Here is a 26,311-nt window from a genome sequence, read left to right as displayed (position 1 = left end):
CGCCTCGCCCAAGGTACCGCAGGAGTGCGGGGGGACGTTTTCGGACGGAAGGGGTTGCGTCCCAAGGCATGCACTTCCATTCCCTGTAGCTCCTGCACTCCTCGTTCTGCGCTCTCTCGGGACAATACTATTTGAATTGCCTGTTGAAAAGTCAATGTTGGCTCAGCTGACAACTTTCTCTGGGTGGCCGCATTGTTAATACCGCAAACCAAACGGTCGCGTAACATTTCTGACAAGGTCTCACCATAGTCACAGTACTTCGCAATCCTGCGTAGCCTGGATAGAAAATCGGCAAGGGATTCTCCAGGGGTCCTCTCAGCGGTATTAAACCGATAACGCTGGACTATCGTGGACGGGTTGGGTTAAAATGTTGCCCCACTATATTCACAAGTTCATCAAACGTTTTGGTGTCCGGCGCAGCTGGGTACGTAAGGCTCCTGATCACCGCAAACGTATGCGGGCTGCAGGCGGTGAGCAATATGACCACCTGGCGCTCATTTTCGGTGATATTGTTTGCCCGGAAATAGTAACGCATCCGTTGTGCGTACTGGTTCCAGCTTTCCAGCGCAGCATCAAAAACATCCAAACGTCCGTACAGAGGCATGGTATAATAGAAAACAACTTCCAACCTGTATCCAACAAAAATCCAGGGAGGTGGCTTCAGCAGTGTAGACAGCTATTCACTTTAACCCTCGTCGCCAGTTTTGTGAGGGCCACGAAGAATCCAGCACGAGTTTTAAGGATACAAAGTAATAACATTTATTTGCAATAACATATATATATAACAGCAGCAGGAACTTCCCTTGCTGCACACTTCTTCCTGCTGGTTCCTAAACTGGCCAGCTTTATTTATACTTGGAGTTTACTAATGGTTTCTCCGCCCCCCCTCATTGGGGAAGCTCATACTCCCACAGGATTGTGGGATTGTCATTAGTCCCCAGCCAATGGTAAGCAGGCAGGTTATAACAAGATGGTTTCAAATCCCCATTCCAGGGACCAGAGCACGTAAATTAGGCTGGCACTGAGGCTGTCATATAATTATAACATCAACCATTCAGCTCGCAGATTTTTAATCCCCTCCGTCTTGGCATTTCTCACCCTACTGAAATCAAAACTATCAGGCTTTTCTAACCTGATTGCTTCATTCTCAAGGAACCATCAAACCTACCTGTTCGCCTACAAGCCTCGTTAATTAAAATTCAAAACTTGGTGTTATCTATGCCTGTCTCTTCTTCGCTCCCTCTTTATGAACCACAGTGGCCTCCTCCAGCACAAGGCCCAGAGCTGCCATCTTGTTTTTTTACAGCAGAGGCCCATGTAGTTATTTCTGAGGCTAAAGTGGAGCTCTCACTGCGGTGACTTGGGCAGGCGCGTTCACCAGCATGATCTTCTCCTTCCTCGGCAGGCCTACGTAGCGGCCCTGCAGCTAACCGAAGGACGAGGACAATTCGAGGAGCTCTGCATCCCCATGTGTGTCATCCCGGCAACCATCAGCAACAATGTACCGGGCACCGATTTCAGCCTCGGCTGCGACACTGCGGTCAATGCCGCAATGGAGGTAAGCAGAGTGGTTCAATGGAGCATGGGTGGGAATAGGAGGAGGGCACTCAACACCTTGAGCCCATTGCATAGGAACAGCAGGAGACCTTTATAACCTCAATTAGATCATGGCTGATCTGAGTGATGGGGAACAGGGCCAAGGATCATAGTGATGGGGAGGTAAAGCCTGGGATATGAGAGATGAAGAATGAAACTTGGGATTAGAGAGATGGAGAAAAAAAGCCTGGGATTAGAGGGATGGAGTAACAAGACCTGGGATTGGTGAGATGGGGGAAACGAGGCCTGGGAATGGTGGGATGGGGGAAACGAGGCCTGGGATTGGAGGGATGGGGAAAATGAGGCCTGGGATTGGAGTGATGGGGAATGAGGCCTGGATTTAGAGGGATGGGGAACGAGTTATGGATTTAGAAGGATTGGGGAACGAGGCCTAGGATTGGAGAGATGGGAGAATGAGGCCTGGATTTAGAAGGATGGGGGAACGAGGCCTGGATTTAGAGGGATGGGGGAATGAGGCGTAGGATTGGAAAGATGGGGGAACGAGGCCTGGATTTAGAGGGATGGGGGAATGAGGCCTGGATTTAGAGGGATGGGGGAATGAGGCCTAGGATTGCAGAGATGGGGGAACAAGGCCTAGGATTGGAGGGATGGGGGAACGAGGCCTGGGATTGAAGGGATGGAGAATGCAGTGAATCGCCACAGCCTTGGAAAGAGTTGGGATGGAGCTGGTAAGGATCATAACTGGGATAAAGTACATGGTGGGTTCAGTCCCCACCACATCTACCAGATATGTTTGTGCTCACACAATTACCTGCCACTTGCAGTGGTGGCTCCCTGCATCCAAGTGCCTGATATTATCATCTAAAGGGGATTGAGTTGCTGCCAGTTTTTTCACCCAATGAAATCCCATTGCACCCTTCAAAGGGAGAGAAGGTAAACATTTGGAGTAGGGTTAACCAGGGAGAATGTAGGGCAGTGGGGAAGAGCTGAATCAATTCTGGATCTGAAGGATGTCTGGTCCAAGCTTCTTGACCTGTGTGTTACTGATCTATGTTTGTCTTTCGCTAGACTTGTGACCGTATCAAGCAGTCTGCATCAGGAACCAAGCGGCGAGTCTTCATCGTGGAGACCATGGGAGGTTATTGTGGCTACCTGGCCTCCGCGACTGCCCTGACTGTTGGAGCTGATGCCGCCTACATCTACGAAGACCCCATTAATATTCATGACCTGACGGTACGTTTGTGAGATGCAAAACCTGACTGGGTGAAGAGGTATGTGGTGACGGAGGCGGAAGAGATGTGATAGGGTGAAGTAATTCCTTTGGACCTGCTGCTGTGTTTGCTGTATCTTCCCCTGAGGACATTTGTAGACCCTCTACAGTCCGCTCCCATCTGCGACACCATCTGAGTGGCAATGCTATGATAGAAAACTATTTGACTGCATGAGGCATCACAGCCAACCTAACATCAGCACTGAGGCATTTGTATCAGGAACTCAGTTGATTGCGAATGAGACAAAACCCTACATGATGGTTTCTTCACCTTTCTAGCCGCCAGTGGCAAATTGTAGTTTCTCCATTTCCTGCCCCCCACCCAATTTCATGAAAAGTCCTTGCTCAGATTGACACTTTGAAAGAGCTACCATTTATCCCACTCCCCTTGATCTTGCCTCATAACTCCTGAATATTGATTTCTTTTTATGTATATATTCTGTTCGATTTGGAAAGATACAATCGAAGATTGTAGTTTAGTCGGGCAGCATGGTCGGCACGGGCTTGGAGGGCCGAAGGGCCTGTTCCTGTGCTGTACATTTCTTTGTTCTTTGAATCTGCTTCCATGATCCTTCCAGGCAGCACATTCTAGATCTGAATAACTCGTTGGAGTATGTTAAAAACAAAAACACTCTGGTTCTTCCACCAATTATATCAAGTCTGTGCCCTCTGGTTGCGAACCTTCATGCCAGTGGAAGCAGTTGTTCCCAAGACTCTGTTAAAACCCCATCAAACTTCTGTGGTTTTCCCATCTGGGCTGCGCCATCAGGGAGGGGGATCTGTCGGAAAGCACTCAGTTTCCTTGCTCCTCATCTGATGCTTTGTAACTGCAGGCTAACGTGGAGCATCTAACTGGGAAAATGAAGACGACAATCCAGAGGGGTCTCGTGCTGAGGTATGATCTCACTGGAAAATCTGAGAGGAGGGTATGGGGCTGGTGATGCCAAGGAACGGGCGTGCTTCTCTGCTGTCCTGCTCACCTACTTAGTTGCCAGCCATGGCTCAGTAGGTAGCTCTCATCTCTGAGTCGGAGAGTCATGGGTTTGAATCCCATCCAGAGACTTGAGTGCACAATCTAGGCTGAGGGAGCGCTACAGTGTCAGGGGTGCTGTCATTCAGATAAGAGGAGATTTTAATCTTCATATAGATTGAACAAATCAAATTGGTAAAAGTAGCGTGAAGGAGAATTCATCAATTTACAATGCTGCAAGGATAAGTAGTAGTTCAGGACATGGGAGCATTTTGGAAATCAGAGAACAATTACTAAAAAGTAACAAATTGGAGTATAGGAATAATCATTCCAGAAATAAAAAAAACAGAAATAAAAACTTATGCAAGTATATAAAAAAGAAAGAGAGGAGCTAAAGGAAATGTTGGTCACTTAGAGGATGAACTGGGGAATTAATAACGGGAAACAAGAAAACGGCAGGAACTTTGAATTGGATTGGATTTTGTTTATTGTCACGTGTACCGAGGTACAGTGAAAAGTATTTTTCTGCGAGTAGCTCAACAGATCATTAAGTACATGAAAATAAAATAAAAGAAAATACATAATACATAATAGAGCAACACAAGGTACACAATGTAACTGCATAAACACCAGCATCGGGTGAAGCATACAATGGTGTAGTGTTAATCAAGTCAGTCCATAAGAGGGACGTTTAGGAGTCTGGTAACAGCAGGGTGTAGTAGCTGTTTTTGAGCCTGTTCGTGCGTGTACTCAGACTTTTGTATCTCCTGCCCGATGGAAGAAGTTGGAAGAGTGAGTAAGTCGGGTGGGAGGGGTCTTTGATTATGCTGCCCGCTTTCCCCAGGCAGCGGGAGGTGTAGATGGAGTCAATGGATGGGAGGCAGGTTTGTGTGATGGATGGGCTGTGTTCACGACTCTCTGTAGTTTCTTGCGGTCTTGGGCTGAGCAGTTGCCATACCAGGCTGCGATGAAGCCAGATAGGATGCTTTCTATGGTGCATCTGTAAAAGTTGGTAAGAGTTAATGTGGAATTTCCTTAGTTTCCTGAGGAAGTATAGGCGCTGCTGTACATTCTTGGTGGTAGCGTCGACGTGGGTAGACCAGGACAGATTTTTGGTGATGTCTACCCCTAGGAATTTGAAGCTGCTAACCATCTCTACCTCGGCCTCGTTGATGCTGACAGGGGTGTACAGTACTTTGCTTCCTGAAGTCAATGACCAGGGGCGGGATTCTCCGCAAACGGCGCAATGTCCGCTACCCGGTGCCAAAAACGGCGCGGATCAGTCCGGCGTCGGGCCGCCTCAAAGATGCGGAATTCTCCGCACCTTTAGGGGCCAAGCCCTCACCTTGAGGGGCTAAGCCCGCGCCAGAGTGATTTCCGCCCCGCCAGCCGGCGGGAAAGGCCTTTGGCGCCACGCCAGCCGGCGCCGAAAGGACTTCGCCGGGCGGCGCATGCGCGGGAGCGTCAGCGGCCGCTCACTGCATCCCCGCGCATGCGAAGTGGAGGGGGTCTCTTCCGCCTCCGCCATAGTGGAGTCCATGGCGAAGGCGGAAGAAAAAGAGTGCCCCCACGGCACAAGCCCGCCCGCGGATCGGTGGGCCCCGATCGCGGGCCAGGCCACCATAGGGCCCCCCCCCCCCGGGACCCCGGAGTCCGCCCGCGCCGTCTGCTCCCGCCGGTACAGTAGGAGGTTCAATCCACGCCAGCTGGCGTGGGTTGACAACAGCGGGACTTCGGCCCATCGCGGGCCGGAGAATCACCGGGGGTGGGCCCGCCGACCGGCACAATTCCAGGCGCGGCGCGATTCCTGCCCCCGCCAAATCTCCGGTGGCGGAGAATTCGGGACATGGCGGGGGCGGGATTCACACGGCCCCCGGCGATTCTCCGACCCAGCGGGGGGGTCGGAGATTCGCGCCCCATCTCTTTAGTTTTGCTGGCATTGAGGGGTAGATTGCTGTCGCTGCACCACTCCACTAGGTTCTCTATCTTCCTCCTGTATTCTGACTCATCGTTATCCAAGATCCGGTCCACTATGGTCGTATCGTCAGCAAACTTGTAGATGGAGTTTGAACATAATTTTGCCACGCAGTCGGGTGTATACAGGGAGTATAGTAGGGGGCTAAGTACGCAGCCTTGCGGGGCCCCGGTATTGAGGACTATTGTGAAAGAGGTGCTGTGTATTCTTACTGATTGTGGTCAGTGGGTCAGAACGTCGAGTATCCAGTTGCAGAGTGTGGGGGGACCTATACCGTTGGGATGGTCTCCACCTGAACCGAGCTGGGACCAGTGTTATGGCGAAAACAGTAAATAGGGTGGTCAATAGGACTTTAAACTAAAGATTGGGGGGGAAGGGAAAGTCAGGGAACCCAGAGGTGAAGTAATCAGTGGGAAGCGTAGCTGCTTAGGAATACAAAAAAGCACAAAAAGACAGAACTCAGGAGAGGTTACAATAGTCCCCATCCCACAAAATATGACACAGTGTATGGAAAGGCTCAGTAAACCAAGGTCCACCACACTAAGAAAACAAAAAGGGACGGTCAATAGAGAATTAAAGGTGCTATATTTAAATGCGCGCAGTGTACGGAACAAGGTAGATGAGCTTGTGGTCCAGATTGTGACTGGCAGGTATGATGTGGTAGGCATCACAGAGACATGGTTGCAGGGGGTTCATGACTGGCATTTAAACATCCAGGGAGTCACAACCTATCGAAAAGACAGAGAGGTGGGCAGAGGGGGCGGGGTTGCCTTGTTAATTAGGAATGAAATTAAATCAATAGCACTAAACAACATAGGGTCGGATGATGTGGAGTCTGTGTGGGTAGAGTTGAGGAACCACAAAGGCAAAAAAAACATAATGGGAGTTATGTACAGGCCTCCTAACAGTGGTCAGGACCAGGGGCACAAGATGCACCACAAAATAGAAAGTGCATGTCAGAAAGGCAAGGTCACAGTGATCATGGGGGACTTTAATATGCAGGTGGACTGGGTAAATAATACTGCCAGTGGACCCAAGGAAAGGGAATTCATTGAATGTTTACAAGAGGGCTTTTTGGAACAGCTTGTGATGGAGCCCACGAGGGAACAGGCCATTCTGGACTTAGTGTTATGTAATGAGCCAGACTTGATTAAAGATCTTAAAGTAAGGGAGCACTTAGGAGGCAGTGATCATAATATGGTCGAATTCAATCTCCAATTTCAAAGAAAGAAGGTAGAATCAGATGTAAAGGTGTTACAGTTAAATAAAGGTAACTACAGGGGCATGAGGGAGGAACTGATGAAAATCGACTGGGAGCAGATCCTAGTGGGAAAGACAGTAGAACAGCAATGGCAGGAGTTTCTGGGTGTAATTGAGGACACAGTACAGAGGTTCATCCCAAAGAAAAGAAAGGTTATCAGAGGGGGGATTAGGCAGCCATGGCTGACAAAGGAAGTTAGGGAATGCATCAAAGCAAAAGAGAAAGCCTATAATGTGGCAAAGAGTAGTGGGAAGACAGAAGATTGGGAAGCTACAAAAACAAACAGAGGATAACAAAGAGAGAGATAAGGAAAGAGAGGATCAAATTTGAAGGTAGGCTAGCCAGTAACATTAGGAATGATAGTAAAAGTTTCTTTAAATACATTAAAAACAAACGGGAAGCAAAAGTTGACATTGGGCCGCTCCAAAATGACGCTGGTAATTTTGTGATGGGAGACATGGAAATAGCCGAGGAACTGAATAAGTACTTTGCGTCAGTCTTCACAGTAGAAGACATGAGTAATATCCCAACAATTCCGGAGAGTCAGGGAACAGAGTTGAATATGGTAGCCATCACAAAGGAGAAAGTGCTAGAGAAACTAAGAGGTCTAAAAATTGATAAATCCCCTGGCCCAGATGGGCTACATCCTAGAGTTCTAAAGGAGATAGCTGAAGAAATAGTGGAGGCGTTGGTGATGATGTTTCAACAGTCACTGGAGTCAGGGAAAGTACCAGAGGATTGGAAAATCGCTGTTGTAACCCCACTGTTCAAGAAGGGGACAAGGAAAAAGATGGAAAATTATAGGCCAATTAGCCTGACCTCGGTTGTTGACAAGATTCTAGAATCCATTGTTAAGGATGAGATTTCTAAATTCTTGGAAATGCTGGGTCGGATTAGGACAAGTCAGCATGGATTTAGTAAGGGGAGGTCGTGCCTGACAAACCTGTTAGAGTTCTTTGAAGAATAACAAATAGGTTAGACCAAGGAGAGCCAATGGATGTTATCTATCTTGACTTCCAAAAGGCCTTTGATAAGGTGCCTCACGGGAGACTGCTGAGTAAATTAAGGGCCCATGGTATTCGAGGCAAGGTACTAACATGGATTGACGATTGGCTGTCAGGCAGAAGGCAGAGAGTTGGGATAAAAGGTTCTTTTTCGGAATGGCAACCGGTGACGAGTGGTGTCCCGCAGGGTTCAGTGTTGGGACCACAGCTGTTCTCTTTATATATTAACGATCTAGATAACGGGACTGAGGGTATTCTGGCTAAGTTTGCCGATGATACGAAGATAGGTGGAGGGGCAGGTAGTATGGAGGAGGTGGTGAGGCTTCAGAAAGATTTAGACAGTTTAGGAGAGTGGTCCAAGAAATGGCTGATGAAATTCAACGTGGGCAAGTGCGAGGTCTTGCACTTTGGAAAAAAGAATAGAGGCGTGGACTATTTTCTAAACGGTGACAAAATTCATAATGCTGAAGTGCAAAGGGACTTGGGAGTCCAAGTCCAGGATTCTCTAAAGGTAAACTTGCAGGTTGAGTCCGTAATTAAGAAAGCAAATGCAATGTTGTCATCTCAAGAGGCTTGGAATATAAAAGCAGGGATGTACTTCTGAAGCTTTATAAAGCATTAGTTAGGCCCCATTTAGAATACTGTGAGCACTTTTGGGCCCCACACCTCAGGAAGGACATACTGACACTGGAGCGGGTCCAGCGGAGATTCACACGGATGATCCCAGGAATGGTAGGCCTAACATACGATGAACGTCTGAGGATTCTGGGATTATATTCATTGGAGTTTAGGAGGTTGAGGGGAGATCTAATAGAAACTTATAAGATAATGAATGGCTTAGATAGGGTGGATGTAGGGAAGTTGTTTCCATTAGCAGGGGAGACTAGGACCCGGGGGCACAGCCTTAGAATAAAAGGGAGTCACTTTAGAACAGAGATGAGGAGAAATTTCTTCAGCCAGAGAGTGGTGGGTATGTGGAATTCATTGCCACAGAGGGCGGTGGAGGCCGGGTCGTTGAGTGTCTTTAAGACAGAAGTTGATAAATTCTTCATTTCTCGAGGAATTAAGGGCTATGGAGAGAGAGCGGGTAAATGGAGTTGAAATCAGCCATGATTGAATGGTGGAGTGGACTCGATGGGCCGAATGGCCTTATTTCCACTCCTATGTCTTATGGTCTTAATTACGATCACCAGAGAAAAATAACCTGGAAAATTAATGTGGCTAAAGGCTGGTACCCTGGGCCTGATGGCCTGCATCTTCGGGCCTTAAAGGAAGTGGCTGCAGAGATAGTGGATGCATTGGTTGTAGTAATCTTCCAAAATTTCCTCGATTCTGTAAGGACCCAACGGATTGAAAAACCACAAATGTAACACCGCTATTCAAGAAAGGAGGTAGACAGAAAGCAGGAAACTATAGGAAGTTAGTCTAACATAATCATTGGGGATTATATTAAGGAAGTCATGGCAGGATATTTCGAAATCATCATACAATTGGGCAGAGTCAACATGGTTTTGTGAAAGGGAAATTTTGATTATCTAATTTAATAGAGTTCTTTGAGGATGTAATAAACGGTGTAGATAAAGGAGATTCGGTAGATATAGGGCTGGATTCTCCTCCCCTTGGCGCACAAAATTGGGACCAATTTTCGGGGGCAGATTCGCAATTCTCCGCCCCCCAAAAATCGGCGCCGAGTATCCACCGCCTCAGGCCATTGCCTGAGGCCCTCTTCATGATGCTCCGTCCCCGACCAGCTGAATTCCCAACGGCGTGGTTCTAACATGGTCCCACCGTCCGTGATCCTCGCGTGGACTCAGTCCGGCTGCGGACTCATCGGGGTCACCACTGTCGAGGGAGGGTCGATCGGCGGGCTGGGGGGGGCTTCATTTGAGGCTGGGGCAATGTGTGCGGGCGGTCCGGGGCGCGCAAGTGCCCGAAGCGGTGCACTGTTTCGCCGGTCCAGGTCCGCCATGGTGCATGGCCTCTACCTGGATATGCGGGGGGCCGTATCAGCAGCTAGAGCTGCGAGTTCTACGGCTGCTAGCCCCCAGCAAAACAGGGAATCTGTGGCCTTTTGACACCAGTTTTCCTGGTGTAAAAGACCACAGTTTTCCCGACGGCGTGGGAACATAGTCCCAAAAACGGAGAATCCAGCCCGTAATGTATTTGGATTGCCAAAAAACATCTGATGAAATGCCAAGTAAAAGGTTACTGCACAAGATAAGAGCTCACGGTGTTGGGGTGATAGATTAACATGGATAAGGGATTGGCTAATTAAAGTAACGGTGGCACAGTGGTTAGCACTGCTGCCTGACAGCGCCAGGAACCTGGATCGATTCTGGCCTCAGGTGACTGTGTGGAGTTTGAGCGTCCTCCTTGTGCCTGCAAGGGTTTCCCCCGGGTGCTCTGGTTCCTCCCACAGTTCAAAGATGTGTAGGTAGGTGGATTGGTCATGTTAAATTGCCCCTTAGTGTCCAAAGATGTGCGGGTTACATGGATTGGCCACAACCAATGCATGGTGATAAGGCGGTGTAGTCGGCATAGGTAGACTGCTTTTTCGGAGGATTGGTGCAGACTCCATGGGCTGAATGGACTCCTGCACTGTAGGGATTCTATGGATGATAAAAGTAAACCGAGTTTACTTGGGTCAAATTTCAGGCTGTAAATTAATGGAATCCCACATGGGGATCAGTGCTGGTGCCTCAGCTATTTGCAGTCTATATAATGACTTGGATGTAGGTATTGATTCTACTCTGGCCAAATTTGCTGATGATACAAAGATAAGTAGGAAAGCAAGTTGTGAGGAGGATACAAAGAGTCTCTTAAAAGGATATAGATAAGTTAAGTGAGTGGGCAAAAAATTGGAAGATGAAGTATAATGTGGAAAAATGTGATGTCCATTTTGTTCGGAAGAATAGGCGAGCAAAATATTATATAAATGGAGAGAGACTGCAGAAAGCTGCAGTACAGAGATATCCAGGTGTCTCATACATGAATAACAAAAACGTAACACGCATGTACATCAAGTAATTAGGAAGGCAGATAGAATGTTGATCTTTATTGCAAAGGGAATGGAATATAAAAGTAGGGACGTCTCCCTATAAATTTACAATTTTTACAATTAGGGCATTAATTAAATCACACCTTGAGTACTGTGTACAATTTTGGTCTCCTTAATTAAGGAAAAAAGGAGGCATTGGAAGCAGTTCAGGAAAGTTTCACTGGCTAATTCCTGGGATTAAGGGGTTTTCTTATGAGGAAAGGTTGAGCAGAGTGGGCCGATATTCAGTGGGCCGACTTTGAGGGTCTTGACAGGTGAGATGCTGGGAGCATGTTTCCCCTCGTGGGGAAATCAAGAACTAGAGGGCGCAGTTTAAAATTAAGGGGTCTGCCATTTAAGATGGAGAATGAGGAGGAACTTCTTCTCTTGGAGGATCGTTAGTGTTTGGAATTCTCTTCCCAGAGAGCAGTGGAAGCTGGATCATCGAATATCTTCAAGGCTGAGTTAGACAGAATATTGACCAACAAATGAGTCAAAGGATGTGAAGTGGAGGCCACAGTCGGGTCAGCTATGATCTTATTGAATGATGAAGCCGGCTCGATGGGCTGAATGGCCTACTCTGGCTCTCATTTTTTATGATACTTTCAACCAAAGTCCCACCTGCCCTCAGGTAGCTGTAAAAGATCCCGTGGGACCACTTAGAAGAGCTGGGAGACTCTCCTCAATATTTATCCCTCAGCAGCATCACTGAAGTAAATTATCAGGCCATTATCACACTGCTGTTTGTGGGAATTTGCTGAATGCATATTGGCTGACGTGTTTCCTACATTGCAACAATGACCACATTTCAAAAGCACTGCATTGGCTGTAAGTGCTATGGGGTGTCCGGAGGTTGTGAAAGGCGCTATATAAATACATGTCTTTCTTCATGGACAGGGAATTACCCTACCCCTCTGCCCATCTTTGCTGAGAGGTGAGTGAGACAACCGGCTCTCGGACATCTCAAACCTGCAATTTAAACTAGGGCCTTTTCCCCGGTGTTAAACTATGAATGAGTCGGTGAAACATATTCTATGTCTATGTAATGATCTCAAACCTGCAATTTAAACTAGGGCCTTTTCCCCGGTGTTAAACTATGAATGAGTCGGTGAAACTCCCAAAGCTGCTTTCCCACCTCCAACGTTAAGCTAAGCTCTCAGCCTTGCTGCGAAACCTGAATTCCACATTAGCACCAGCAATGGTGTGGCTGCACTCAGGCTCCACTGGTGCAATTCTCCAGTTAGCCACTAGAAGATGCCAGTGAGCTGCCGAGGAATTGTGTGCTTCCCTCTGTTTCACCTCGGGAGTAACTCACCACACGGGAATTTTACTTGTTTTTTTTAAATAGGATTGTGCTGCATTTGTCTCTTCCTGTTCAGTGACAGATGTCTTCTGTTTTTAGACCTGAGATGAAAGGACTGCCGAGTTCCAGGGACAGGGCTGCTCTCATCATTCCTACAGACTGGTCCCTTTGACAAAGTGACCAGTCTTCCCCAAAGCTGTTTTCCACCGGCAGATTTTACTGGCAGTAATCGGGTTTTGGCAAGACATTTCCAGCCCCTTCCTCCCGTCTCCATTCATTTCTTCGTCAAAAACCTATCATTGTCTCAGCGGCTCCTCTGCTGTCTGAAGCGGCCGCAATTTTCTGCCAAACACCCCACTCCCAAAAAGCAAGATCAGTTAACTCAACATCGCCTGGTCTAATTGCTTCAGCACAGCTCCCAACTCGAGTCTCACACACTGGATTCTCGAGAATTACTTACTGCAGAGGTTATCCCCACTGCCTCTCCAACAAAGGCCTGGTTATTGCCCAGTCAGTGCTCCAGCACACTGGGCCCGGTTATTGCCCAGTCAGTGCTCCAGCACACTGGGCCTGGTTATTGCCCAGTCAGTGCTCCAGCACACTGGGCCTGGTTATTGCCCAGTCAGTGCTCCAGCACACTGGGCCTGGTTATTGCCCAGTCAGTGCTCCAGCACATTGGGCCTGGTTATTGCCCAGTCAGTGCTCCAGCACACTGGGCCCGATTATTGCCCAGTCAGTGCTCCAGCACACTGGGCCTGGTTATTGCCCAGTCAGTGCTCCAGCACACTGGGCCTGGTTATTGCCCAGTCAGTGCTCCAGCACACTGGGCCCGATTATTGCCCAGTCAGTGCTCCAGCACACTGGGCCTGTTTATTGCCCAGTCAGTGCTCCAGCACACTGGGACAGGTTATTGCCCAGTCAGTGCTCCAGCACACTGGGCCCGATTATTGCCCAGTCAGTGCTCCAGCACACTGTGCCCGATTATTGCCCAGTCAGTGCTCCAGCACACTGGGCCCGATTATTGCCCAGTCAGTGCTCCAGCATACTATGCCGGTGAATCATTTCCCAGTGTGTTGCCTATCTTGGCTTTGGGGATGAGGCAATGGGGAAGAATTTGCCACAGAGGGGAGAGCAGGAGGATTGCGTTCCCTCACCAGAGGACTGCTTAGGAGGACTGGGTGAGATCTAGGAGACCATTAGCTGTCATGTTTCCATGAATATTGAGGTGAAATTTGTTTCTCTCTTTAGAAATGAAAAATGCCACCAACATTACACCACCGAATTCTTGTACAACCTGTACTCTGCTGAAGGAAAGGGTGTGTTTGACTGTCGAACTAACGTATTGGGCCATATGCAGCAGGTAAGAGCCACCCTGGGCAGACTCGGGAGTCACAGGTAAAGGTTGAACAAGGGTGAAACACAAAGGGGCTTTCCGATAGACTTCAATGCACTGACTAAACACTCAGACGCAAGACTCCGTTGTTGATCATTGTCGACCCTGGATTCCGATCCTGACTGTTGTGGATCCCGGATTCTGATCCTGACCGTTGTGGATCCCCGGCTCCCATCCTGACTGTTGTGGATCCCGGATTCCGATCGTGACTGTTGTGGATCCCGGATTCCGATCCTGACCGTTGTGGGCCCCGGGTTCTGATCCTGACTGCTGTGGATCCCGAAATTCCGATCCTGACTGTTGTGGCTACCGGATTCCGATCCTGACTGTTGTGGATCCCGGGCTCCGATCCTGACCGTTGCGGGCCCCGGATTCCGATCCTGACCGTTGTGGATACTGGACTCCGACCCTGACTGTTGTGGATCCCGGGCGCCGATCCTGACCGTTGTGGATCCCGGAATCCGATCCTGACCGTTGTGGATCCCGGATTCCGATCCGGACCGTTGTGGATCCCGGAATCCGATCCTGACCTTTGCGGATCCTGGACTCCGATCCTGACTGTTGTGGATCCCGGAATCCGATCCGGACCGTTGCGGATCCTGGACTCCGATCCTGACTGTTGTGGATCCCGGAATCCGATCCGGACCGTTGTGGATCCTGGATTCCGATCCTGACCGTTGTGGATCCTGGATTCCGATCTTGACTGTTGTGGATCCCGGGCTCCGATCCTGACCGTTGTGGATCCTGGATTCCGATCCTGACCGTTGTTGATCCTGGATTCCGATCCTGACCGTTGTGGATCCCGGGCTCCGATCCTGACCGTTGTGGATCCCGGATTCCGATCCTAACCGTTGTGGATTCCGGATTCCGATCATGGCTGTTGCGGATCCCAGACTCCGATCCTGAACGTTGCGGATCCTAGGCTCCGATCCTGACCGTTGTGGATCCCGGGCTCCGATCTTGACCGTGCAACTGGTGTGGGAAGGAGTTACAACTGTGGCATTATGTCCCATCAGAGTTGGTAGTTTAACGCTTTTGAATCCCTTGCTTCACACACAAGCCACTCCATTAACTTTCTTTCCACTCTGTTGCCAGGGAGGTGCGCCAACACCATTCGATAGGAACTTTGGGACAAAGCTGGGTGTGAAGGCTGTTCAGTGGCTGACGGAGAAACTCCTGGAATCCTACAGGAAAGGTATGCTGTCGGAGCTGAGAGTGCGGGACCAGGGACTTCAAGAGGTGATCAGCAAAGCAGGGGAGAGTTGTCCCAAGTCAATCCGAATCCAAACCTTGTAATCCCATTGAGGAGTCAGAATTACTGAGAAGACTGGGCTAGTGAGGAATGAGGAAGACATCCTGCACAAACAATTGGGGAGGGAGCAAAACCCTCGTCAATCTCAAAAGGATTGAGAGAAAGGGGCGTTCAGGCAAGCCCTCTGAAACATTGGGGTGGCGTGAAAAGGCCTTGATAGTTTTGAAGCTGGGAGTAGAGTAGCTTTGACGTGCCCACCAAATTTGGAAAGTGCTTTTCAGACTCCCTGAGCAGTATATTGCTCCAGCCCCAATAAAGAAAGACGAGGTGGCTGGAGTCTGCAGGATGACCAGCAACATTCTTTATGGCAGAAGTCGGGGGTTGCAGGGCTTTCAAAAGGGTATCCACTCTCATTGCCCTTTTTGTAACCCTGTTTCCTTTTCTTGGATAGGGCAAGTCTTTGCCAACTCTCCTGAGACGGCCTGTGTCCTGGGAATGAACAGGAAGGCACTGGTTTTCCGACCAGTTACCGAACTGAAGGCAGAAACGGACTTTGAGTAAGTACGGGGTTGGGGGGGTGAGTGTGGGGGAGGAGTGAATAGGACAAGGTGTAACACTGCTGCGACATCAAGCGTCATTCACCCCTGGAAGTACAGAACTAAAGCAAATAAATCACAGCTGTGATGGGGTTTGGGGGTGCGGTGAAAACTGTCCCAGAAACGGCGCCAAGGTCCCAGGTTCGATCCCAGCTCTGGGTCACTGTCTGTGTTTAGTTTGCACATTTCTCCCCGTGTTTGCGTGGGTTTCGGCCCCCACAACCCCAAAAAAATGTGAAGGCTAGGTGGATTGCCCCTTAATTGGAAAAATGAATTGGGCACTCTAAATTTATATTTAAAAAACTGTCTGTGAAAGATTCCCTTTTCACCCAGTAAATCTATAACCTGACATTTTTTGAGAATGAATAATAAAACACTTCATACAACATCATAACGCATCCCAAGACAAGTCACAAGATAGTAATCAGACAAAATGTTGCCAAATCACATAAGCAGATATTAGGACAAATGACCAAATGCTTAGTCAGCAAGCAGGAGGAAGGTGGTGGTGGTGGGGGGGGAGAAGACATTTTTGAGAGGGGATTCCAGAATTTGGGGCCAAGGAATCTTGAAAGCATAGCTTGCCATGGGTGAGTGAAAATAATTGGTGATGTGCGAAAGGCCAGACTAGCACAATAGGCCCACCAGCTTGTCTCATTGTTCAACATGGTGATTAGACGTCACCAGAGTATGATCCACACTCCAGTGTGCAAGGCACGCTCAGAGAGTGTGGAAGGCACTGCTGTCTACCTCCTCTGAACCCATGCTCACCCAATGGATAATTCCAAAGTTTGGAATTGGCCCTCAGCTCCAGAAATGAGTCTTCCGGCATCATTGATGTCATCATTGGCACAAAGTGCTCCGGTACTTTCAGACCTTGTTTGGATCATGCCTCTACTTTAACTTGTCATCCTATCCTGTACATCATTGATGAAGGCATTAAATAGGTGAGGAGTATAGGGACAGCAGGTGAAGGCCATGTAACCCCTCAAGCTTGTTCTGCCATTCAGTTAGATTGCGGCTGATGCCATGTCCTTAACACTCGTACCTAACAAAAATCGATCAGCCTAGTTTTGAAACCCAATCTCAAAAGCTCTTTGGTGGAGAGAGAGTTCCAGGGTTCCAGTCCCCTTTCGCTAATAATTTGTTGACAACACCATAAGCCTAACTATAATGTTCAGGTTAAGCCCTGGTTAAGTTCTGGAAATAAATTCGCTCGCCACCCTTTCATACAATCAGAGAAAAGTTAGAGTACAGCAGGAGACCATTCAGCCCATCATGTCCACAACCAGCTCGGCTAGTCCCACACCCCTGCACGTTCCCCAAAGTCCTGTCAATTTTTCTTTTCTCTTCGGATGTTATCCAATTCCCTGTAGAAAGCCATGATTGAATCTGCTTCCACCACACACTCCCCCAGTGTATTCAGTCTAATCACTCGCTGCATAAAGACATTTTCCCCCTGCCAGCTAGGTTTCTTTTGTCATTCACCTTAAATCGGTGACTCTCTCTTCTCAATCCTTCCACCAATGAGAATACATCCCACAAATGAATTGTTAAAAACAGTTTCTCCCTATCTGCTCTGTCCAGACCCCTCATGATTTTGAGTGCCTTCATTAAATCACCTTTCTCTGAGGAGAACGGCCCCAGTTTGTCCAATCTATCTACTTAACGGCAGTTTCCTCTTCATGGAACCATTATTTTAAGTCTTTTCTGCACCCGTTCTATTGCCTTCACATCCTTTTTTAAGGATCTTATGAAGGATAAAAGGCTACTTATTGTACAAGGACGCTGATGAATGGAGGTGGAGATTAGGGAGGTGGGTGGAGATTGTTGGGGATCAGGGTGTAAATCTTTTGAAATTTTTTCAAGACACTGGGCTGGAGTTTGCCTTCTGCGACGCCACGGCGAGGTTTAACCCTTTTAATTCTCTCCCATTTCTCCTAACAGGCATCGGATGCCGAAGGAGCAGTGGTGGCTGAGAGTGCGGCCCTTGCTGAAGATGTTAGCCAAGTACCAGACTCGTTTTGATAACTATATCACAGGCAAGATCGAACACGTCAACAGGAGGAGTCTGAGCGTCGAGTCTGGCTTTTGAGGCGAATGGACGCTCGCAGCCACTTAGGTCTCCCTGTCGCTGCGTTTTAACCTCGTTAGTATCAAATGACCGTAAATTAGTGTAAATAGCTTGCATTTGTATAGCACCTGTAATGTAGAAAAACATCCTAAGGTGCATCAGAGGGGCGCAATTGGAGGATAAAGGAGCTTTACGCACCAGGTGACCACATTCACGATATAGATGGGGTCATATGTCAGATTTAATCCCCGAGGTAAATCATTTCAGGGCTGTGAGAAAGTAATTCCTTCAATCCTATCCAACACGTACATTCCTCGCTAACCCCCTGCACCTTAAAGGTCCTTTACCTTGCGTCTCTCTCTTCAGTGGTCCTCTTTGATTCACATGAGCTGCTTGTCTCCATCCTGCATCTCTCTCCCTCTCGCAATTTCTCCGTCTTCACTCTTCACCCCCCATGCAACACTCTCTTTTGCTGCTTCTCTCTCCCTCATATTCCTTCCTTTCATCTCTCCATGCTGCTACTGAAACTAGGAGTTTGGTGCAAAGCTAACAACTATCCGACACCACAATGTGGGGCATCACAGTCCTTTGATACTATTCCAGATAGTGTTATTTTCTGGATGCGCACACCTGTCCCTCAGGCGGGGAAGAAGATGGACGCCAGCAGTATTCTTTCAGTGGGAAGGGAAGATCTATCACCTCTCACAGTGACGCTGGATAAGAATGGGTGGGAGAAGGTGCTGGAAAGTTCAATCCATGAACGCCACAGTTGATGCCCTTATGTTTACCTGAATAGGAATGGTGAGTAACTGGGTAGCACATTCCCCTTCCCCAAGCCCCCCCACCCCCTTCTAATCTATCATAGAAAATTCAAGGCTGATGCTGAGATAGCTACCGCTCCACTTCTAAATGCAGCAAAGCACCGCCTGTAAATATTGTACAACTGTGAGTTATGTGACACTGATGTTAACCACCCAACCCGAGTCAACACTTCAACCCGTTACGGCCATGCGTAATTATATCTAACTGTTAGATTAGCTCCTGAAATAAAACCCTTAGAGAGCACTTGTTACTTTGCACATTCACTGATAATGCCCCATACAAATCAACCAAGATACTCATCTTGACTGCAGTGAAGGCTTGGGATATAGAAAATTCCACCCCATTCCCTTCACCAGGAGGTTAAATATTGAGCCTGGAATTAATGATAACGGTTATTCAAGATTATTTTAATACTGAAAGGATTTGTGTTTTTCAAAAAGAAAAGCTGAAAAGGAGTTCTCTCTACAAATAGTATTGACAACCTATTTATGTGTTTGTGTTCATTTAAATGAAAGTTCACCCAATGCTCATTGAAGGATGACAGTGCTCCTTTAGATATTACAACAGTATTTTCTCTGATAATGTAACCACTCCAGCAAATCGTGTGGACTGGTAAACCAGACCCTTGTGATGCCACGAGGGTAACAAGATCAGTCAAGGCCATGTGGCCCATTATTAGTGCATGGTCCTTTCAAGCCAAATTGATAAAAATGAATCACCTTCACGAGCTGGTGAAAGATATTTCTTCTGCCAGTGGGCGCAAGGACAGCGTGACAGAGGGTGACTGGTGTGGGGAAATGCCTGAACGGTTATAACTGGGGGCTCTTTCCTGACATTGGGCCCGAGGCCAGACTATGAGGGAGCTTTGCTGCTGATCTGCAAGGGTTTGAAGCTTCCACAGGGCATTGAAAAGATCTCCCTGCCAAGATATATACAGTCAACAGTTTAAAATTTTCAAAGAGTAGTAACCGTGGCTTTTTAAAACTCAGAGTTAACCTTCTACTGGCCATTGTGTGCACGTACTGCAGTGTGTCAGTGGGCTGTGTGTACATAAAACTGTTTATTGTGTATGATAATTGTTTGTGACCTGCATAGATTACATTGTGTCTCATCATTAAATTTGTATTGTGCAATTGCTTTGTCTGTGAGCCTGCTGATTTTTGGGTTTCATTTTCAAATTCCCTTTCCTATCCTCTCCCAAAATAAATAGGATTGGTTATGTGATAATATCCCATGCCCATATGGCTGGCAGGGAAAGCGTGAGGATGGGAGAGCATATTTAGCCAATATGCTGCAAATCCAGAGGTTCTTCCTCCTCTGGGGCTGAACCCTTCAAATAAGGTGACCGTGGAAGTGAGATTTCCCCTGGTTGCTCCGTGCTGGGGGGTTTGCTACTGTCCGTGAGTATGAAGATCTTCCCCTCTGCTGTTTTTATTTCCGAGATTATAATTGGATTCAGCTGGCAGAGGGAACCATCGCACTTGAGTGTCGCCACCCAGAGAGAAAAGGAACTTACATTTCTGTCGCAACTTTCACAACCTCAAGATATCCCACAGCTGTTTGCAGCCAGTTTTGAAGTGAAATCACTGTTGTAATGTGCAGGCAGCAAGGTCTCTGGTACAGAAAATTGTGAGCACGGCAGATAATTGTTTTAGCCACTGACTGAGAGATAAATATTGTGTCAGATAGTGGGGACAGCTTTCCTGCTCTTCCTCAAAATGGGATCTTTTATGCACAGAGCAGACAAGATCTCATTGTAACTCCTCCTCTGTAAGTCAGCAGCCCTGACTGCGCAGCAACTCCATCAATACTACATATTCAAGCCTCCAGGGTAGAGACTGGAACCCAATGCCTCCTGGCTCAGAGTCGAGAGTGTTACCACTGAGCCATAGTCAGGAGACAAGAACTGATTGGAAACTTTGGAAAGATTTAAATGGGAGCTCCCACCTCCCAGAGTGTTTTAAATAAGAAGGCAGCTCCGATTCTGGAACACGCTTAGTTGTTGACAGGTTAAGGCTTCTGAACTTCCATTGGATACTCGGTGCATGCCCCCCTCACATCTGCTAGACTTTGGAATGGGTGCAATGTGGCAGCTGAAGAGGGAAAGGTAGAGGAAGGAATACACCATTCTGCATTTAGTGCCTTCAACATCCTTAAAACTTGCTTCAGCGGAGCATCATCAGAGGAGTTATTAGGAGGATTGATATAAAGCTTGTTCAAAGAGGCAGATTTTAAGGATGGGAAGGGACGGGAGAAATTTAAGAAGAGAATTCCAGAGCTTGATGACAAAATGGCTGAGGACACGATGGACGGTGATGGGCCAGATGTAGTTTGGGATGCAGAGTTCATTGGAGGAATGCAGAGTGTTTGTTGGGCTGGAGGGGATTTAAGATTGGGGAAGGGGTAAGTGCCCTGAGAGGTCTGAGCATGAGAACAAAAGTTAATAAAAAGAGAAGAGATGTTGGTGAACCAGGAGCCAATGTGGGTCAGAGGGCACTGGGGTGATGGGCGGACAAGGTTCGGTGTGAGTCAGGATACAGGCAGTAGTTTTGGATGAGCTGATGATTGGGGAAGGAGGAAAATTGTTGTTGGCAGGGCAGAGGGGAGTGACTGGTGGTGGTGTCAGTCAGGATGGCATTGGAATTATCACACCTGGAAGGAATAAAAATATGCATGAGGATTTCAATGGCAAATTGGCTGAGGCAAGAGTGAGAGACTGAACAATGTCACAGAACGCACCATCATTGTCCTCATCACTTGCACTCTTTAAATTTGATCAAGTAAGGATGTATTGAGCATAGGTGCCTGTGGGAAATCTTAATCTGGTATATCAGAGTTCAAACGCACCAGCTGAGTGTTCAAACTGAGCTGCCCAGGGAACATGGTCAATGATCATGGCAAGGGAAGGGTAAAGCTATGGACAGTATAATGGTTAATGGAGAGCAAGGCAGCAGGTTACGTGACAGGTTATTATGTAGAGATATGGGTTCAAAGACAAGGAAAATTAGGAGAAAGGGTAAGGGGAAAAATAATTTGCAAAAAGTTACTGATCAAGGTGTTAGGATTCATAACAAAGACATAAAAAACAGCATTAGTGTACTTTACCTGAATGCTCGTAGTATACGGAATAAGGTGAATGAGTTGATGGCGCAAATCATCGTGAATGACTATGATTTAGTGGCCATTACTGAAACATGGTTAAAAGATGGTCACGGAACTTCCGGGTGCGGCGATGACCAGCTAAGTCGCACGTTTCGGCAGCTCCTGGTGGAATGTACTTTTGGGCTCTTAATAGGAGCCCCATCGGCAATTTTAACGGCAAATAACACTGTGCGGTAATCCAGAAGGGAATCCCCCCCGGACACAGATGGAAAAAAGAGAGGAAAGTAGCCGGATTGCGGTGGATCCTCAAGAGCAGCGGCCAGGAAGGCAGGCACAAAGCAAGATGGCGTCGGAAGAAGGCAGTCTAATATGGGGCCCTGACCAACAAGAGTTCCTGCGGCGTTGCGTAGATGAACTCAAAAAGGAGATGAAGAAGGAGCTGTTGGCCCCGATATTACAAGCGATTGAGGGGCTAAAGGAGGAGCAAAAGACCCAGGAACAGGAGCTTCGAGTCGTGAAGGCAAAGGCTGCTGAGAATGAGGACGACATACAGGGCCTGGTGGTGAAAACGGAGATCCACGAGGCGCAACACAAAAGATGTGTGGAAAGGCTGGAGGTGCTGGAGAACAATGCGAGGAGGAAGAACTTAAGGATTCTTGGTCTTCCCGAAGGCACAGAGGGGGCGGACGTCGGGGCATATGTGAGCACGATGCTGCATTCGTTAATGGGATCGGAGGCCCCGACGGGTCCGCTGGATGTGGAGGGAGCCTATCGCGTTATGGCGCGAAGACCGAGGGCTGGAGAAACTCCTCGAGCAATAGTTGTGAGATTTCTCCGATACAAGGACAGAGAGATGGTCCTCAGATGGGCCAAGAAAACTCGGAACAGTAGGTGGGAGAATGCAGTGATCCGCGTGTATCAAGATTGGAGTGCGGAGGTGGCGAGAAGGAGGGCAAGCTTTAATCGGGCCAAGGCGGTGTTGCATAAAAGGAAGGTCAAATTTGGAATGTTGCAACCGGCGAGACTGTGGCTCACACATCTAGGGAAACACCACTATTTTGAAACGGCAGACGAAGCGTGGACATTTATTGTCGGGGAGAAGCTGGAGTGAGCGGGCCAGAAGAAAAAGAACGTTTGGGACAAAAGGGGGGGGTGAATTTGTGGGATGAAGGGGGGAAAAGGGGGAAGAGAAGACTTCCCAGATTGTTAAACCTGCGACCCTGTAACTTCTCTCTCTTCCCCATGTCGTGGGGGAGGGGGTGAGGGAGGATGAGGAGCTGTGGGCGCCGGCCATTGGGGGTGGGGCCAAAAGGGGAAGCGCGGGCTTTGTTCCCGCGCTATGGTAATCATGGCGGGAACAGGGAAGCAGGAAGGAGGGGGCCTCGCACAGTGTGAGCCGAGGTCACGGGGAGAAGCCGAGGTCGGCCAGAGTTTGCTGACTTCTGGGAGCAACATGGGGGGTGCAATTACGCTAGCTTGGGATCTAGCGGGGGGGGGGGGGTTAACTGGGTTGCTGCTGCTTGGGAGAAGGGGGAGCTGGTATGGGAGGGGGGGGTCGGGGCGGGGGGGCGCCACCTGGGGGGGATACAGCTACGTGGGAACCGGGTGAGGAGCTGGATTGAAAAGGAAATGGCTAGTCGTCAAGGGGGGGGGGGGGTAAAGAGCCCCCCAACCCGGTTGATCACGTGGAATGTGAGAGGGCTGAACGGGCCGATTAAGAGGGCACGGGTACTCGCACACCGAAAGAAACTTAAGGCAGATGTGGTTATGCTTCAGGAGACGCATCTGAAGCTGACAGACCAGGTTAGACTTCGCAAAGGATGGGTGGGGCAGGTGTTTCATTCTGGGCTGGATGCAAAAAACAAGGGGGTGGCCATACTAGTGGGGAAGCAGGTAATGTTTGAGGCAAAGACTATAGTGGCAGATAGTGGGGGCAGATACATGATGGTGAGTGGCAAACTGCAAGGGGAGGCGGTGGTATTGGTGAACGTGTATGCCCCGAACTGGGATGATGCCAATTTTATGAGGCGTATGTTAGGACGCATCCCGGACCTAGAGGCGGGAAAGTTGGTAATGGGTGGAGACTTTAATACGGTGCTGGACCCAGGGCTGGACAGATCGAGGTCCAGGACCGGAAGGAGGACGGCTGCAGCTAGGGTGCTTGAGGATTTTATGGTGCAGATGGGAGGAGTAGATCCCTGGAGATTTAGTAGACCTAAGAGTAAGGAGTTTTCGTTTTTCTCCTATGTACATAAAAATCTATTTGTGAAAATACTTTTTGTTTTGGGAAGGGCACTGATCCCAAAGGTGACGGGGACGGAGTACACGGCTATAGCCATCTCGGATCATGCTCCACACTGGGTGGACCTGGAGATAGGGGAAGAAAAACAACAGCTTCCACCCTGGAGAATGGACATGGGATTATTGGCAGATGAGGGGATGTGTTTAAGGGTGAGGGGGTGTATTGAAAGGTACTTGGAAATTAATGATAATGGGGAGGTACAGGTGGGAGTGGTCTGGGAGGCACTGAAGGCAGTGGTTAGAGGGGAGCTGATATCTATTAGGGCACATAAAGGAAAGCAGGAGGGTAGGGAAAGGGAGCGGTTGTTGAAAGAACTGCTGAGGGTGGACAGACAATACGCGGAGGCACCGGAGGAGGGACTATATAGGGAAAGGCAAAGGCTACATATAGAGTTTGACTTGTTGACTACGGGTAAGGCAGAGGCACAATGGAGGAAGGCACAGGGTGTACAGTACGAATATGGGGAGAAGGCGAGTAGGTTGTTGGCCCACCAACTGAGGAAAAGGGGAGCAGCGAGGGAGATAGGGGGGGTGAGAGATGAGGAGGGGGAGATGGAGCGGAGAGAGTGAATGGAGTGTTCAAGGCATTTTATGAAAGATTATATGAAGCGCAGCCCCCGGACGGGAAGGAGAGAATGATGTGCTTTCTGGATCAGCTGGAATTTCCTAAGGTGGGGGAACAGGAGAGAGTGGGGCTGGGAGCACAGATTGAGACGGAGGAAGTAGTGAAAGGGATTGGAAGCATGCAGGCGGGGAAGGCCCCGGGACCAGACGGATTCCCAGTTGAATTCTATAAGAAATATTTGGACTTGCTGGCCCCGCTACTGATGAGAACCTTTAATGAGGCGAGGGAAAGGGGGCAGCTGCCCACGACTATGTCAGAGGCAACGATATCGCTCCTCCTAAAGAAGGAAAAAGACCCGCTGCAATGCGGGTCATACAGGCCCATTTCCCTCCTGAATGTGGACGCTAAGATTCTGGCCAAGGTAATGGCAATGAGGATAGAGGAATGTGTCCCGGGGGTGGTTCATGAGGACCAAACTGGGTTTGTGAAGGGGAGACAGCTGAATACAAATACACGGAGGCTGCTAAGGGTAATGATGATGCCCCCACCAGAGGGGGAAGCGGAGATAGTGGTGGCGATGGATGCCGAGAAAGCATTTGAGAGAGTGGAGTGGGATTATTTGTGGGAGGTGTTGAGGAGATTTGGCTTTGGGGACGGGTATATCAGGTGGGTACAGTTGCTGTATAGGGCCCCGATGGCGAGCGTGGTCACGAATGGACGGGGGTCTGACTATTTTCGGCTCCATAGAGGGACGAGGCAGGGATGTCCTCTGTCCCCGTTATTGTTTGCACTGGCGATTGAACCCCTGGCCATGGCACTGAGGGGTTCCAGGAAGTGGAGGGGAGTACTTAGGGGGGGAGAAGAACACCGGGTATTTCTATATGCGGACAATTTGTTGCTATATGTGGCGGACCCGGCGGAGGGGATGCCAGAGATAATGCGGATACTTGGGGAGTTTGGGGATTTTTCAGGGTATAAACTGAACATGGGGAAAAGTGAGTTAATTGTGGTGCACCCGGGGGAGCAGAGCAGAGAGATAGAGGATTTACCGTTGAGGAAGGTAACAAGGGACTTCCGGTACCTGGGGATCCAGATAGCCAAGAATTGGGGTACATTACATAGGCTTAATTTAACACGGTTGGTGGAACAGATGGAGGAGGATTTCAAGAGATGGGACATGGTGTCCTTGTCATTGGCAGGTAGGGTGCAGGCGGTTAAAATGGTGGTCCTTTCGAGATTCCTTTTTGTGTTCCAGTGCCTCCCGGTGGTGATCACGAAGGCTTTTTTCAAAAGAATTGAGAAGAGCATCATGAGTTTTGTGTGGGCTGGGAAGACCCCGAGAGTGAGGCGGGGATTCTTGCAGCGTAGTAGGGACAGGGGGGGGCTGGCACTACCGAGCCTAAGTGAGTACTACTGGGCCGCCAATGTTTCAATGGTGTGTAAGTGGATGGGAGAAGGGGAGGGAGCGGCGTGGAAGAGAATGGAGAGGGCGTCCTGCAAGGGGACTAGCCTGCAAGCAATGGTGACGGCGCCGTTGCCGTTCTCACCAAAGAAATACACCACAAGCCCGGTGGTGGTGGCTACATTGAGAATTTGGGGGCAGTGGAGACGGCATAGGGGAGGGACGGGAGCTTCGGTGCGGTCCCCGATGAGAAACAATCATAGGTTCGTTCCGGGGAGAATGGATGGGGGATTTGGAGCATGGCAAAGAGCTGGGGTAGTACAATTAAGAGATCTATTTGTAGATGGGACGTTTGCGAGTTTGGGAGCGCTGACTGAGAAATATGGGTTGCCCCAAGGGAATGCATTTCGGTATATGCAATTGAGGG

At 48.8% G+C, this 26,311-nt stretch overlaps 1 protein-coding gene across 1 annotated transcript in view; it reads left to right on the top strand.

Moving 5' to 3' along the window:
* The window catches only part of LOC140395356 (ATP-dependent 6-phosphofructokinase, liver type-like), a 98,176-nt gene extending 78,527 nt beyond the window's left edge, over positions 1-19,649 (top strand). Inside the window, exons 16-22 of the mRNA XM_072483008.1 lie at positions 1,406-1,558; positions 2,626-2,790; positions 3,661-3,722; positions 13,626-13,737; positions 14,866-14,965; positions 15,474-15,579; positions 17,566-19,649. Coding sequence (XP_072339109.1) covers positions 1,406-1,558; positions 2,626-2,790; positions 3,661-3,722; positions 13,626-13,737; positions 14,866-14,965; positions 15,474-15,579; positions 17,566-17,713 — 846 coding nt within the window. The 3' untranslated portion in view covers positions 17,714-19,649. The remainder of the gene's footprint in view (positions 1-1,405; positions 1,559-2,625; positions 2,791-3,660; positions 3,723-13,625; positions 13,738-14,865; positions 14,966-15,473; positions 15,580-17,565) is intronic.
* The last annotated feature ends 6,662 nt before the right edge of the window (positions 19,650-26,311 follow it).

The sequence above is a fragment of the Scyliorhinus torazame genome, chromosome 2, assembly GCF_047496885.1.
Source record: "Scyliorhinus torazame isolate Kashiwa2021f chromosome 2, sScyTor2.1, whole genome shotgun sequence".
NCBI classification, from domain to species: Eukaryota; Metazoa; Chordata; class Chondrichthyes; order Carcharhiniformes; family Scyliorhinidae; genus Scyliorhinus; species Scyliorhinus torazame.
The sequence above is the reverse complement of the archived record's forward strand: the minus strand, read 5'-3'. Positions and strand labels throughout refer to the sequence as shown.